The sequence below is a fragment of the Sphaeroforma arctica genome, assembly GCF_001186125.1.
Source record: "Sphaeroforma arctica JP610 unplaced genomic scaffold supercont1.556, whole genome shotgun sequence".
Taxonomy (NCBI): domain Eukaryota; class Ichthyosporea; order Ichthyophonida; genus Sphaeroforma; species Sphaeroforma arctica.
In genome coordinates, this window is record NW_014040002.1 from 26859 (window position 1) to 42976 (window position 16118).

The following is a 16118-nucleotide window of genomic DNA, read 5'->3' on the forward strand; positions in this document are numbered from 1 at the left end:
ATTATATATTTTGCCATCGTATACGTATAAATACAGTACTGATGTACATATTATATTATATATATATATACATCATATTCTTAATATATTTTTATACACTTAGTACTATAATATATGTAATCAAAACAAAGTCGGTTGTATGGTCATTTTTTTAAATTCACAGATACACCATGTTGTGCACATGTTTATTGTGCACCTGTTTAATGTGCACACCTGTAGAAATATAATGTATATACGGGACTTACAAATGGTATGTTTTTCCGCATTCTCACTCTCAGATTTGTAGTTTGGCGGTATATCATCCCGAGTTTTATACTCAGGCAAGGTTACTGTCGCGTCAGATGACTTGCCCCGGGTCTCTTCGATCACCATTGCGAAGTAATGTTTGTAACTGAACAAATGCAAAAATGTATATATATTCCAAAGAGAATCAGCCACCCACCAATGACTTGCTATATTCAGTTATGCCGAAACCTCTCGGTTCATATCATAATAGTGGACTGGTTATATTTAACTATGAGGAACCCTCACTATAACATGATAGTGGACTTCTAGGACGCTCGTTTCAATTGTAGCAGAATATCGTCACCAGCTTCGAAAGTTTCGCAAGCGTTTCTCGAGTTGAACTTGTTGTCGGTGTCTCGACTCTCAGAGACTCAGACCTCAGTCCTCACTCGAGATATCATATATATACATGACCTTCTAGAAATAAAAATTACCTCTAGAAATAAAAAGTAAGGCTGACGGACTCCAGGACTTGTATATAACTTTTTCTGTAATAAATGTTTCAATTTAGAAGGCTATGTAATAAACAACAATAGGAGGCCCAACACCGGGCCAACAGGGAAAAATTCAAACAAACAAAAAAATGGTTCCAAGGGATGTTTTTATTATTTATTTATTTTGGGTTTTTTAATAAAAATACAAATTCAGCACCATACGGCTTACATATTATTTTAAAATTATGTATGTATGTATTTACCTGAAATTCATACACACATACATAAATTTATGTATTAATTACTGAAAAACAGCAGCGAGCAAAACAACAATCACTGAATTGTTAGTGATTACTCATAATACTGACAATCAAAGTTCTTTGTCCTGGTCAAATATAGCCAATGAAAACCAAGTAAACAGTATTCTCGAGGAACTCTACTACTCGTTGGCTGGGGAAAAGTGAAAACAAACAAAAGCTGCAGGCTCAGTCTCTCGGTCTCCGGCTCTGCCTCTCTGCTTCGTGCTTTTCTCTCCATTCTGCTATGTATTGCCTTAGTATGTACTATGGTTATGTACCTTGAGCAAATCTATGTGACGATTCTGGTGATCTGGTTATATGTACGTTTATTGCTTTTGTATTGATAGCCATGTCGACAATATTCGTAGCAATCTGAACAATCATTGTATTCTGATTTCCAAGTCTGCTTTGAAAACCGGACTAGGAAACGAAAATACAACTTGAATAACCATTGGCGAAGTAATCAGTAGTCCCAGACTACAACACGCATGCCTTATTTGTATTCAATAAGCTAACGCCGGGAGGTTACCACATATTTACCTTTGCCAATCTTCATGGGAAGTATCCTTGCACCTATCCATATGCTCTCGGAAATGCTTCTGTTAATTTCTTCGGCAACAGCACAATTTGGGCGTTGTCTGCGACAAACAAACTACTAAAAGTTTTGGTCCTTTTGTAAGTTCCGTCTATTCTTGAAGTATTCCGCTAACCTCTAGGAATTCATACATTCTTGGTGATTTTGAAATACCCCAGTTTCATTTAGAAGGCTATGCCCGTGCACTATTCTAAACTGCGACAATTTTACGACTATTTAATACATTGTACAAGTGGCCATATACAATAGTGTTAATTGCGCCCGTTTCCAGCGGCGTCAAAATCGGAGTACAGTATCTAGAATTTCTGTGAACATGCAGTATGCTGAGTACTGTTAGAACATATATATCGAGACCCCTAATGTACACCTAACCTATTAGAACATACATTCGTAGGAGAAGCATTTATATATAGATAGTATATACGTATATAGTGTACATTGTCTACACGAAAGTATTCTACATATGACAATGTTCTCATTCACTTGACACCTTTACAGTTCTGTGACACTATATTGTGTTGTGTATGAGATGTTCAGAAATACGTGATGATTCTGGCTTAACAAGTATGAGATAATACCTGAATTGCTATGTAGGTTAGGAATCGCAAGTCGAATGTTTGAAACGCTAAATTATCACTATTATTTTTAATACCTTAATTTTTGAATGTTTACATCATTAGGCCTGAAGTCGCAGGTTCTCATGGAAATTTCGCCCGTCTGTAGTGGCGTCAATAATGCCAGCACGGATAACGAAATCACCGAAGGTTTCCCCATGGTGACGGTCAGAAGCATACTGCTTGAATATAGGCTCGATGAGTTCGAGGATCTGTGCCTCGTTCACGCTCTCGCGGTATAGTTTGTTCAGACGCTCACCTGAATGACTACCACCCAGTAACATGTTGTATGTACCTGGAGCTCGGCCCACGAACGCAATTTCTGCCATATAGGGCCTTGCGCATCCGTTGGGACAACCAGTCATACGGATAACTATACTATCTTGTCTGAGACCGAACTGTTCGAGGAGGTCCTCCATCTTTGTAATGAGACTGGGCAAGTACCGCTCACTCTCGGCCATGGCTAATGCACAGGTAGGTAAGGCTACGCAAGCCATCGAGTTAAGTCTGAGACCTGTTGCGATTAAATGAAAAATAGAGTAAGTAGGGGACATATAGAATAGCGTTCATAAGGATACAATACAGAAGCAGGACCAACCGTCGACGTACAAGAGCGAATCAAAAACTTACCGGACATTTTCTCATTGCCGATTCCGTACTTGTGCATAATCTCATCAATTATAGGCTTGTTATCATTCGAAACGTTTCCGAAAATGATATGTTGATTGGCGGTCAAGCGGAAATCACAGATTTTCTTCAACGCAATCTCCTTAAGGGCGGTCTTCATTTGAAGCTGAGGAGTGTCGATCACACGACCATTCGTAATGAACAAACAGTAGTGGTTTGTACCGTTCACACCCTTAGTCCATCCGTATCTGTTTGTATAGCACGGCAAAATGAGAGTTTAGGGATCAGACAGTTGTACAAGGGGGTAAATTCATATCCGAGAACAACCAGTCAGACAATTCTACAGGACAAAAAGATATGAATAATAAACTTGAATGCTACATACCTGTCAGAATTATTCTTGAATGTAATAGGCATGCTAGGCTCCAACTTAAAACCAGCACGCTCCTCGACCTGCTCTCTGAACCAATCAATGCCGTGATCGTCCACAGTGTATTTGAGACGAGCATGTTTGCGGTTGACACGCTCACCATGGTCTCTCTGTACCAACATAACTTTCTCACCCACAATCAATCCCTGCTCTGGGGTACAGAAGCCCAGCTGCTTCGCAATCTGAGGATACGTTTTCTTGTTACTGTGTGTCACACCCATACCACCTCCCACGCTCACATTATAACCCAGCAACTTCCCGTCCGAAATGACAGCTGTGTATCCCAAGCAGTGGGCATATACATCCACATCATTGTTTGGCGGTACAGCAATAGCAATCTTGAATTTACGGGGCAGGTAGGTCTCGCCGTAAAGGGGTTCGTGATCCTTGTGCACGTCACCAGCCACCATCTTCTTGTCCAACCAAATCTCGTGGTAAGCTGAAGTCTGAGGTGACAAGTGCCGACTGAGCTCTCGGGCAAAGTGGTCCACCTCAGCGTGTACCGCACTCTCAAAAGGATTGGGGTTACACATCACATTTCTGTTTACATCGCCACAAGCGGCGAGTGTGTCCATGAGAGCCGCGTTGATGCCCTGAATGGTGGGCTTGAGCTTCTTCTTAATCACACCATGCAGCTGATAGGCCTGGCGGGTTGTCAGCTTGATGGTTCCATTTGCATGAGAGTCCGCAAGCGCGTCCATGGCTAGATACTGATCCGCTGTGGAGACACCTCCGGGCACACGCACACGGATCATAAATGAGAAGGCATTTTCCAGACCCTGGGCCTTGCGCTCTTCTCGGAGATCTCGATCGTCCTGCTGATAGATCCCGTGAAATTTAGTCAACTTAGTATCTCTCTCGGCAAGTGCACCGGTGCTCTCATCCGCCAACCCCTCCAAGATGGTGCCTCGCAAGAAGTTAGATCCAGTCTTAATGTCGTCATCAGTAATCTTGGGTGGTGCCGGACCGCCGCTGATACCGGCGACACCCAGAGCTTCCCACACGAGCTCCAACCAGGGCTCTAGTGCAGTATTGAAACCATCATCAGCCGAATCGTCTCCCAAGCCAATAGGGACCAAGCGTTGGCCACCCATAACCTCCAAACGCTCGTCAAGATCCTTAGCCGGCTTACAAAAGTATAACTCACCCTCGGCACCAGGCCAGTAGTGAACATCTCCCAGCCCGAAGATCGCATATTGAGTGTTGTTGAGCGGTGTGTCGGAGGCCTGTAGTCCCTTCCATAGATCTTTGAAGTTGCCTGGGAACTCTCCCTGACCTGCTGTACAAAGCAGAAATATGACTTTGGTTTCCAAAGACAAATCATCGGCCTCAAACTCATCACCAGCCATGCAACGAGCATTGAGTCCTCGTCCTTTCGCTTCGCGCTCCATGTTCTTGGCTACACCCTCAGCATTACCGCCATCACTTCCATATAAGAATAGCACGGGGTCTCCACTCAAACCACTCAATAGACTGGAGTATGCCGCCACCGCCTTAGCCATGGTTTTAGTGTGTGTCTCGACAACCTTAGTTTCGGTCGATTTAGCTAGTGCTGGTGCTACGACGATCTTGTCCGCGGCCATCACACTCAGCTGTTTATCTTTCGCAAGGAAATCTAGCAAATCTTTCTTTGCTCGCTCGGAGTCCAACGAGAAGTTGTCCTTGCCGTTGTGCTCGTTCTGCGGGTTCCATCGGTACAATGGCCACAAACCACTATCGACGGCTCGTTTTGTCTCTTTAAGAGCCTCCAATGGCTTAAGTGACTCTGAGATCCCCAGGGCACCAGCATCAACATGTGGCATGTATGCTAGAACGACACTAGGACCGGGATAGCGGTCTGCTTCCATGCACGCTCGCAGTACTTGTGTGTAAGATGAGTAGAGTGCTACAGAAGCAACATAGCAGCCTCCATAGTTCATGGAGTACAAACCAATGTCCTTCTTCATCTTTTGGTGTCTGTTCTTGGACGTATGGGAGTAGGGCTGTGTGTCTAGGATAAGCACATTTACATCCTCTCCTCCGGAGATGATATGGTGTACACCACTGTCACTTAAATCACGTGCCCAATCATCACCACCAACTAGCCACCTCGACTTCTTGCTGAAGAGTTCACGATCCTCGAATATACTGCTCAAAACCCCGTTCCCGTTCGCCTCTACACTTAGCAGTTCAGATATTTTTTCTTCTAGCGCCGCGGATTCCTTAGCGTCCTCCCGATTCTGCAGCCATTGCAAAAAGAATTCCTTCAACCCCTCGCTCAAACCGATAGACTTGTCCCATAGTGCATGGTTTACAAGTTCAGCCAACTTACTTCGTCTCTGAAGATTGGCCGAGTGTACTCCGTAACCATATTCAATGGTGGACTTACCACCGTCACCCCATACTGTGGCGGAGCCGAATGCATTGGCAATAGCTAATCTTTCTGCAAACAGGTGCTGTAATACCTTCACATATTGATTGTCTACATCATCGGACTTCTCGTCTGAAACCTTCAACGTGTGCAGTTTATCAACTCCCCCCTTGCCCAAAACAAAGGATGTTGCGGGTGTAGGAGAAGAAACGTGCTGAAATGCGGTTTGTACAATTTCGTGGGAGATACTTGACCCCTGAATTTGACCACCGATCACCAAAGGTCGCTCATTCGAGTTCCAAAGATCCTCACTAGTTTCGTAAATAGCAGCCATGACATCCAAGTATAATGGACCGTAATAACTACCATTCGACTGAGTTACATCTAACACTGCGATGCGTTTGCAAGTCTTCGGCAATGCTTTGATAAGCATGGCGCCAGACCACGGTCGAACCATACGGCACAGGAGTACACCACACTTGTCCCCAGCTTGTGAGTGACTAATAGTGTCGGCGAACACACTGCCAACAGTGCCTACAGCCAAGACAACGTGCTCTGCGTCTTTGGGTCCAACATATTCGAAAATGTGATAGCGATGTCCCAGAACGTTGGTCAGATCCTGTGCAATCATAAACAATACATATGAGGTACACATTTGCTTCATGGCGCAGAAATTATCAGAGAAGGGTTAACTAGAAAATGACAAACAAAAAGCAGGTCAAATCGACACTGTCAACAGGAATATAAAAATTAAACAACATATCGAGATAAACAACTAGGCGTACCTTCATAACCTCTTCAACTGCGGTGGGGAAATCAACTGATTCTGTCTTTGTCTCTGCCTCCGATCCCTCTTCTGCAGTCTCCTCGTGACTTTTATCTCCCTTTTTCTTGTAGTTATCAATAGTATCTGCATCGCCTTGAATGAACTCGAGCAGGGACTCCTTGTTAGCAAGAGCCACCGAGCCTTCGCGTGTGCTATCCCCATCGAAGAAATGAATGCTGGGAGTATTAGTGCGAGAGGCAGCGATCTGTGCAATAATAGACAGATCATGTGCTTCCTGTGTGGTCTGAGAGCTAAAGATAGCAAATCCAATCTCACTTAAAGCCATCACATCTCCGTGATCTGCGAGAGGCACTCCATTTGCCATGACCGTGGGGGCTGTTTGTACTAATAGGGCCCATTTTTCTTCGGCGACGTTATAAAGTGCTGGAATTAAGGACAATAGATTGTCGCTCGTAGTGTGTACCACAGTGAAGGGTGTGTTAGACGCCGCCGACTCCAAGGCTGAGGCACTGCCCGCAGCGTTCTGAGCAAAAATAAAACATATCAAGAGTAAGTCACACAGTAGCAACATTTGAAAAGAAGATATCTAATGAATATACGAGTGTTGAGGGTATTGCTCTGAGTAGGTTAACAATGGGCGTAAATCGAAGGCGGTGCAAACGGCATTCGGCCAAGAAATTACGTACCCTGGATTCCACAACTGATATGTCCCTATCGAAGGAGTTTTTTTCTTGTGATAGTCCTTTTAGGGCTGAGTGTCCGCCGAGAACGGGTCTACCACTGGCAGAGTCGAAGATGAAGACCTCATCGGCGAACAGATGGGTCACATGCGCAACCGCGACATCGGCAGTAACTTTTGGCGTTGCAGTAGCCGATGCTTTGCTGTTGCGTCCCCAGAGATTGCCCAAGGCATTCACAACGAAACTGGCCTGCATTTTATCGGTGTCTCTGGTCGCTTAGTATGCGTTAGTTAATCCTTGCCTTCTTTCACTATGAAATTCCAGGATGACAAGTCGATGGTAAATATGGTCACAATTATTGTTTAACTTTGTATATCGTCGCACGTATCTAATCCTCTAATTTGGGTGCCGTGCCGAATAAAGTGATACAAGTGTAACTTCCACGCGGGTAGTGCAAGCTGCTTATAGCTCATCAGTAAACAACACAGACAATCGGCGTCGATCGCTGTTGAAGCAAATAGCAAGCATAATATTGTACAGTTTATTATACAAACGTGACAAAATGTCTCATTTTTTTTTCACGCGATGAGCCCACCCAAGCTCCAGTATATTTAGAGGTGAAAGGCTGTCACTTTTGTTTTTTTTATAATTATTTTTTTTAAATCACCAACTTTTGTGTCATTGGGCATACGATTTGATTGGCCAGCGCCCATGCATTGAATTACATTATCGCGACTCGCGTTGACTGTACAAGAAGTGTACATAAATACTACGTCCACAGTATTGTGATTTTTTTTTTTACAAAACAATTATTAGTCACAACCTGTATAATTTAGAGAGGGTTATTTATGTTACAACTCACAAAATCATATGATATTTGTAGTTCGATAATTTTTATTTTTATAAAAATAAATAGCTGCCAGCCTGCCAGCCTGCCAGCCTGCCATAAATACCAGAGTCCGACGGACAGACAGCCTGAACCCTGAGGGCTAAGGCCCTGAGCGGCCCCCGAGCCGACACACAAAGAAGGGGGTGTACATACTACATAGTCCCTTTTCTCAACACAAGTTCCCAACGCACACACTCAATGTGACGAGGCTTTTCAAATTTCACAGAAATTCAGAATCGATTTTGTTTTGTTTGCTTTTTGTTTGTTTAAAAAAAACCTCCCTAATTGTTTTTTAAAAACAAATATAATAACCAAAGGGGATTACCACACGCGATATGCGCCAGAGCGGCGGTGCGCAGTGCGACCCTGTCACACTTTCGAAAATAGATCTTTATTCATTGGTTCACCTCTTTATTTTTGGGACTACTGTTCCCATATCTGGCAGGAAAGCGTCTTGCTAAAATTGATGAACACCTATTGTGACTTTGTGAAAGACTGAGAGGGCTGAACCGCTGAGGAGGGCGCTTCTTGATTCTTGAACGTGTAATTCCTGTTCTGACCCTGTACTTTTCTAGTAACCAATTGGGTTCTTGTTTTTTTGCGGTTGGAATGATGTCGGGACAGACACTATTACTGTAATAACGTCCCCCATTGATTGGATATAAATCTGGCTGATATGAGTTCGAATTTCCTTGAAATATTATTGAGATTTCCAAATTTCAGGTCTGCTCCCTGCCCCAGGGCCCAGGAGTCCAGGACCAAGCTTCATTGACATCTCGCAGAGAGAGTGAGTGACGCAACCTCGAACTTTCGAAGTCCAGTATTTTTCCTCTTGGCTTTTTTTTTTAACCAATTTTTCAATACATAGCAGATAGCTGTCATAGCCTGCTAAATTTGTAAACACAGTCGGAAGGCCCCTTGTGAGTAGTGACTCACTTGTTGTGACTTGTGTGTGTCTTCACTGTCTTCACTCACTTTCTGGGGTCTTGTCCTGACCCTCGTGACTTGTCACAGCAGATCTTTTGATAATTTTTGGAGTTGTGTCGGCATAATTCAAACACACTACATTGTATATCCAATACGAGCAAATGTCCATGTCGCCTCATTTAATAGTGTTTTCATTGGCCTGAAGCAATGGACCAACACCTACGATAGTAAAAAAAGTCCTATGTTTTTTAATTTTATATATATCCATATTTTCATGCCATCTTGTTTTTTTATCCTCTTCCTGCAAAGTGCACACACAGTCCACACTCCACACTCCACAATCCACAATCACAGTCGACACGGAACACAGAGACTGTCCGTCTCTCGCCAGCACTCCAATACCCTGAGGCCAGCCGTCTACTTCACACTATTTACTTGTGACACTTTTGAATTTTTTAAAACGGCCTTGCCACAAGTAATACTTTACATAAGATACCTGTTGTATGTTCTTTATTATTAAAGCCCAAATATATCTATTATGGATGGTATTCAAGCCCACAGTGCAGCTGATATTGCTGAACGTGAACAGACAACAGAACAATACAGCCATACGATCGAGCCTCAATCTGAAGACTTACCGATGTGCTTCAACGAAGTAGCATCCCAGAAGCGCCTCAAACCAAGGTACTCGAGAGCTTCTAAGGAGGTCAATACCTCGAGAGGCTTCTTGTCAACCCTTTTTTTTGGGAATTACGATTGGTGATTTGAGGACGATAGACAAGTCTGCGACCGTAATGTAAAGTGATTTCAATGATTTTTAATAGTGACCAAAAAATGACGACATACTCTTGGTCTAACGATACCAAGTATCAGCACAAGACATAGCCTGCCTCTATATTCCTGAAGCGTCAAGAGCCTTTATGTTACCAGTGGTCGATGATTCATGTTAACCTAAATAAAAAGGATTATCACTTCTACTTGGATGTTCCACGTTTATCTGTTGTTTGAACCGAATGTATATATATATATATATATATATATGTGTGTGTGTGTGTGTATAGTATATTATTATATATTATATATATATATATATATATATATATATATAGAAGTACGTATAATTATATGTATATATATATATATATATATATATATATTGAAGTACATATAATAGACATAGCATAGACACATATATATTTTATGCATATATATTTATATTGAATTGGACTCTTCAAAATATCATTATATTTGTGTACATTTTCATACATCCGCAGTTGTCTCCTATGATCCAAGTGAAACTCAACTCTTCCGTAGAATATATGTTACTCTACAGTACGTAACACCCTTCTTTTGACTTCGGATACTTCACCATCGTATGTAACAATCTCAATATCAAAAAAGAGCAACAACTCTTGCAACCATATCGCCAATAGCGTTTTTATTTACAAAGAATTGATTTTAACTGTCACACAAGTACTATATATATGTGAAGGTAGCACTACTAGTGTCCCTATCCTTTAAATCCACATATAAAAATGAAACTCAAGCTGTCGACTTTCTTTTAGAGTCCTGATACATCCACGCGAGTTTAAGGTCGATTACCATCAAATCCACGTACAAGCACAAGCAACCCCTAATTAATATAGATATAGGCATTTGGTTGCTACAACAATCATCGCCGAGACATCTTAACTGCTTTTCGTTGCATTTTCTCGCAGAATAGCCACGACCTCCGGGTACGCGAACCATTCGGGAATCTCTTCGCCTTCAACCAGCATTTTTCTGAACTTGGTACCAGAGATACTCATTGGTGTGTAGCCCTTCTCCTTAGCCTCGTCCACTGGAATGTATGCCTCTTCCTCCTTGGCATATACCATTGCCATAAATGGCACCATGGTCACTCCAAGTTCCTTCTGCAGAGGCATCATAAGATCCTGCGCATCATATGCGCCGTAGAAGTCGTTACCTGACTTGTCCTTGCAGCCCGCATGATCGCGTCCGATAATCATGTGCGTGCAGCCATAATTCTTACGGATGAGGGCATGTTGCAAAGCTTCCCGAGGTCCACCGACCATCATACTGTAAGGAAGGTACTCGAAAGATACATGGTCGAGCTTCTTGGCCAGAGCATCGTACGTTAATTTGCGAACGGTGGCTGGAATATCGTCGTCCTTAGTGGGGCCGATAACAGGGTGGACCAGCACATCAGCATCATACTTCTCGTGTGCTCGCAAAAACATGGTGGCATGTGCTCTGTGAAGGGGGTTTCGTGACTGAAATGCGATCAAATTCTTCCCTGGTGTTTTACTCGCTCTGATTTGTGCGGGAGTCTTACAGTCCACCCAATCTCGTTGCGGAAGCTTGTAAGCGTACACTTTTCCGCCAATATTGAACTTCTTCTTCTCCATGAGTACGTGGTACACTGATGGATGCTCCTCATTGACGGTACCGTACACCTTCTCGGCCTCGATGGAACGATTGGGTGTCCATTTGCTAGTGACATGAATGCACCCATGTCCACCAAATAGTGGATCCTTCAATTCAACCCAGTCCCCGATCTGAACGGACTCATCGTCAGTATCCAGAGTAACGGGCAGTCCAAATAGCTGGCCCTCGGGCAATCGCATATCTGCGATCACAGAGTTGTACTCGGTCTCGTTCATAAACCCTTCAAGAGGAGAAAATCCACCGACAGAAAGCAGCTCAAAATCGCACACTTGGCGCTCGTTCATAGTGTGGATATGCGTGCAGTTGCTAAGAGGTGTTTCTATGCTGGCAACACCTCCCTCCACTAGTAGTTCTACTAGTTTACCACCGTGAGGTTCTCCCTTGCTGGTAATGCGTGTGTGAATACCGCATTCAGTTTGTAGGCGACCCACGAAGCGACCGGATCGCTCAGAGTCCTCGTATTGGACAGGTACAGAAGTATGTGTATCACCAAAACTCTTCCAGATATATACATATGGTGCTTGAGCGTGAATGTACGCTTTGCTGTAAGCAAAGAAAGGAAGCGAAAGCTCCACCTTCTCAAACTTACTGTAAGTATCGCGATCTTCTGCGTAAACCTTTTCCTTAGACACTGTGATAGTCTTGTGCAGCGCGTTGTATGGCACATTGTATAGTAACACATACTCGCATACCTCCGACCAAGACCAACCAGCAAGAGGATTGAAGGTGCTTTTCTGAGGCTCCCATGTGTCAAGCGAGACTCGCTCATTGCCTTGATCGCAACGGCGACCTGTAATAGACACTTCCTTTCCAACCTCGTTCAATGCATTCACTAGAGGATCAATTTTGCTGTGCTTGTCGAAGTCGTCGTAAGACAGGGTCGCGTGGTTCCCGAACTTGGCCTCAAATTCCTCCTTGGTATTGCAGCCCTCAGGTTTTCTAATCACTGCCTTGAAGTTGTACTTGGCCTCCATTTCGGTGACAACATCGAGCGTCTCTGGGAACAAATGCAAAGTGTCGACACCAACGACAGTAGGCATAAAGTCGGCAAAGCGGGAGAAAAGATCAACGATCACATTATCACTAACCAGCCAGGCTGATACGACTACAATCTTCTCGGGCTGAAATGATGAGAGGTGATTCTGTACATCCGTCTTGAAGTTGTTGATCTTCTCCTTAAGATTTGCCGTTATCTCGACGGGCGTAGAGTTTTCTACGCGAGCGCGCTTAGCAGAACCGTTAGCAACCGTCATGATTATATGTTTGATCGACTAGGTGGCAATGTATGTCTTCAAATAGGCTCAATGTACGCTGTGTGCTTCAAATAAGTATGAAAGTCCGGGTTGAGTCGACAAATATATTTTCAAAGGCTCCGTTGATTTTGAATGAACCACACGGTATTATATATTTTATTTTAATTTTTTTAACTAACGGCCTTCTCTCTCTCTTTTGTGTTGACGCTTGCTCGAATCAGACGTATGACATGTTGACATTTGACATGCATTGAAACTTTGAAAGTTCATTCAAATTGATAAAATATATAGGGCTTATGATTGGTGAATCGTTATTCATGACGGGAATTTCTTTCTGGCTTTTTGTCCCACATACAAGAAGCCAGCTATGCGACAAAAATTCAAAAATATAGCGAGAAACGGGACTGGGGACATATCAGGTCCAAAATAAATATTGTGAACAAAAATTGATCGATCAAATTGATCATTTGCCTGTAATCCCATTCGTCCGCGTCCAATTTTCTGATGCATCAGCTGATCGGAGTCATCGGACAACAAAAATCGAAACAAAATGACGACTCGGCACTCTCGCGGTAAGATCGGGATTGTGGAGACTCTGGGAGAGGACTCAGAGGAGTCCGGAGGTGGGGCGTGGGGCGCCATGCCAGGGGCTGACGGCCATTTTTTTTTTTACAGTAAAGGGAAGGCATGTCTGAGTGAGTCTGAGTGTCTGACTGTCTGATCGCCTGTGGCCGTGGGTTCCAAACTTCCAGCTGGTTGTGAGTGACTTTTTTTGTGACAGTCAGATACTTCACAGCCTCGCAGGCTCGCCCTCTGCACAGCTCACCACACTCACAGCCTCACAGGGGGTGTGGGGGGGGGACTAATAATAAAGTGATGACACAGTTAAAAAAAATGGCATGCTTTTGTCGAATATCTGGCACACACGATTGTAGTATTTCGTATTTTATTTTATTTATATTTATTTATTTTAGAAGGGGGGGGGGGTCGGAGATCTAGAGCCTAGAGGGGGGTGGATATTGGGGGTTGGACCGACTTGGACGTTAGACGGCTGGAGTCTTGGACAGTTTAGTAGAGCCTGAGAGACGAGATTGACCTTTTGTGGACGGGTCATCCGTGACAGGCTCTCTCGGTTTCACCTACTCGCCTATAAAATAGATATATGAAAATCGTGGTATTTTGTAGTATGACTGTATGTGATGCCAGCTTTAAAAACCTGAGGAAGCTTTTCATATATCCTTATGTACATTGCTTATTCTAAACATTCTCACACTTGAGGTATTGGTCGACGAGATTTTCCGCCACTACGAACTAGATTCATTTATAACATTGTGAGCTCCTTTAAAAGTTGCTAGTGATATCAAACAAGGTCAACATGGCTCCAAACCGCATCGAATACAATTTTGCGGGTGCTCAATCCGTAGAATCATTTGATAGTGCTGAGTTTAGTGAAGATGATATATATCACATAGCTCCAAGAGATATTGATGATATAGGTATTGGTCTGGGCAATGAAGTACATCGACCGGTGATACGTGGAAATCTTTTCCTGGTAGGATCCGGTCCCGGTGACCCTGAGCTGCTAACCATGGCTGCATACAGGCATTTGTGTACCGCGGATTTGGTTGTATCCGATCGGCTGATTCCACAAGAGATTTTAAAACTGGTCACCGGGGATTTAAAGATTGCGCGTAAACACCCTGGCAACGCGGACGCGGCCCAAGTTGAGCTGATGGATTGGTGCATGGAAGGCATACTGAGGGGCCAAAAAGTGGTTAGATTAAAGAACGGCGACCCTTTTCTGTACGGCCGGGGAGGGGAGGAAGTCAACTATTTTAGAAGGTTTCATATTGATCCTGTGGTAATACCAGGTATTTCAAGCTCGTTAAGCGCACCACTTCTGGCAGGGATTCCCCCAACCCACAGAGGGGTGGCTGACCAGGTATTAATAGCTACCGCACACGGCAAAAATGATACTATACCGGACTTGCCACCTTACGCACGGAATCGTACTACGATATTTCTGATGTCGATTGGACGGCTAAATACACTTACAAAAGGCCTGATGCAGGAAGCAGGCTTCCCCACAGACACTCCAGCGGCCATCATCGAAAAAGCGTCCCATTCCAACGGACAACAACGTGTATTCAAAAGTACATTAGAACACATCGCACGCATAGCCGATTTAGAAAATGTAAAGCCGCCAGGGGTGGTGGTTGTTGGTCACACTGTTAACGCCATCACAGAAAATTACAAGTTCTGACATCCTGCGGGCTTGAGACCGTTCCATTGAAGCTAATGCCGTTAAGGTGTTGGTTGTGGGTTACACTGTAACGCCACCATAGAAAATTACAAGTTTTGACACACTGCGGGTCACCGCGACAGTATTGAAGCAAACGCCTTTAATTATATAAACGAAAGAGATAGTGCCATACACCAAATGAGCTTATTTTTGAATTTATTTGATGAAACCATCGCATTAACGCAGTTCACTGCAACACACCCTCAATGGCTTTTTGACATATTTATGCCCAGCAGTGCGCTGTAATCTTTGCTTACTTTACTATAGAGTCACCGATTCAATAGTAGTAATGGCGGGAGGTGCAAGTGGTGGAACACGAGTATACAAATCCATCGATATCCGGAAAGTAGATATATATTTTTTTATAAATATATATATATATATATATGTATGTATGTATCGTTATATGTAAGTGTCTTTATATCTATATATGTATGTATTTATGTATGTATGTACATATATAAATGAATACAAACATACATATATATATATATATATATGTATGAATGTACGTATATATGTATATATGTATATTTATATATATATATATATATATGCATGTGTATGTGTATGTATACGTATATAGATAAAAATATGTATATACATATATACATATGTATATATATATATATATATGTGTGTGTGTGTGTGTGTGTGTGTATGTGTGTGTTTGTGTTTGTGTGTTTGTGTGTGTGTATACGTGTGTTCATGCGTGAATGTATATAAGTGTACTTATATATTTACGTATATATGTATATATAAACGCAAGTATGTATGTTTGTATGTCTGTATGTATGTATTTTTAAATGGATGTATGCATGTATGTATGCATGTATGTGCGTATGTACGCACGCATGTATGTATGTATGTATATACGCATGTTTGTTCATATGTATATATGTATGTATGCATGTAAGTATGTATCTATCTATCTATCTATAAATGTATGTATGTATGCTTATATGTATATATGTATGTTTGTATGTATATATGTATGTATGTATGTGTATGTATTTATGTTTGTGTGTGTGTATGTATGTATGTATGTTTTTAGGTAGAATCGTATGTATACATGTATGCATGCATCTATTCATCTATGTTTGTATGTATCCATATAGGTAAATATTGTATATATATACATACACATATATATCTATATATACATATATGTATAGATAGTACCATTCTGAGTCGGAGA

General features: G+C 42.6%; 3 protein-coding genes across 3 annotated transcripts; 1 reads left to right on the top strand and 2 right to left on the bottom strand.

Moving 5' to 3' along the window:
• Nucleotides 1–2243: 2243 nt before the first annotated feature.
• Nucleotides 2244–7609, bottom strand: SARC_07203 (hypothetical protein). The gene is made up of 5 exons (XM_014298859.1): nt 7108–7609; nt 6420–6944; nt 3240–6253; nt 2858–3102; nt 2244–2741 (listed from the first exon to the last, which is right to left on the bottom strand). The coding sequence occupies exons 1-5, from the start codon at nt 7354–7356 to the stop codon at nt 2290–2292; spliced, it is 4485 nt and encodes a 1494-aa protein (XP_014154334.1). The 5' UTR covers nt 7357–7609; the 3' UTR covers nt 2244–2289.
• Nucleotides 7610–10341: 2732 nt separating this feature from the next.
• Nucleotides 10342–12733, bottom strand: SARC_07204 (hypothetical protein). Its single transcript, XM_014298860.1, has one exon. The coding sequence runs from the start codon at nt 12616–12618 to the stop codon at nt 10606–10608; it is 2013 nt and encodes a 670-aa protein (XP_014154335.1). The 5' UTR covers nt 12619–12733; the 3' UTR covers nt 10342–10605.
• A 1091-nt stretch (nt 12734–13824) lies between these two features.
• On the top strand, nt 13825–14881 carry SARC_07205 (hypothetical protein; the record flags this gene model as incomplete). Its single annotated transcript, XM_014298861.1, has 1 exon — nt 13825–14881. The coding sequence occupies exon 1, from the start codon at nt 13994–13996 to the stop codon at nt 14879–14881; it is 888 nt and encodes a 295-aa protein (XP_014154336.1). The 5' UTR covers nt 13825–13993.
• Between the last annotated feature and the right edge of the window lie 1237 nt (nt 14882–16118).

Coding starts and splice junctions, on each gene's coding strand:
- SARC_07204 (XM_014298860.1), bottom strand. CDS start 12,618: ATGACGGTTGCTAACGGTTCTGCTAAGCGCGCTCGCGTAGAAAACTCT.
- SARC_07203 (XM_014298859.1), bottom strand. CDS start 7,356: ATGCAGGCCAGTTTCGTTGTGAATGCCTTGGGCAATCTCTGGGGACGC. Junction 6,945..7,107: donor TATCAGTTGTGGAATCCAGG/GTACGTAATTTC, acceptor ATTTTTGCTCAG/AACGCTGCGGGCAGTGCCTC. Junction 6,254..6,419: donor CAGTTGAAGAGGTTATGAAG/GTACGCCTAGTT, acceptor ATGATTGCACAG/GATCTGACCAACGTTCTGGG.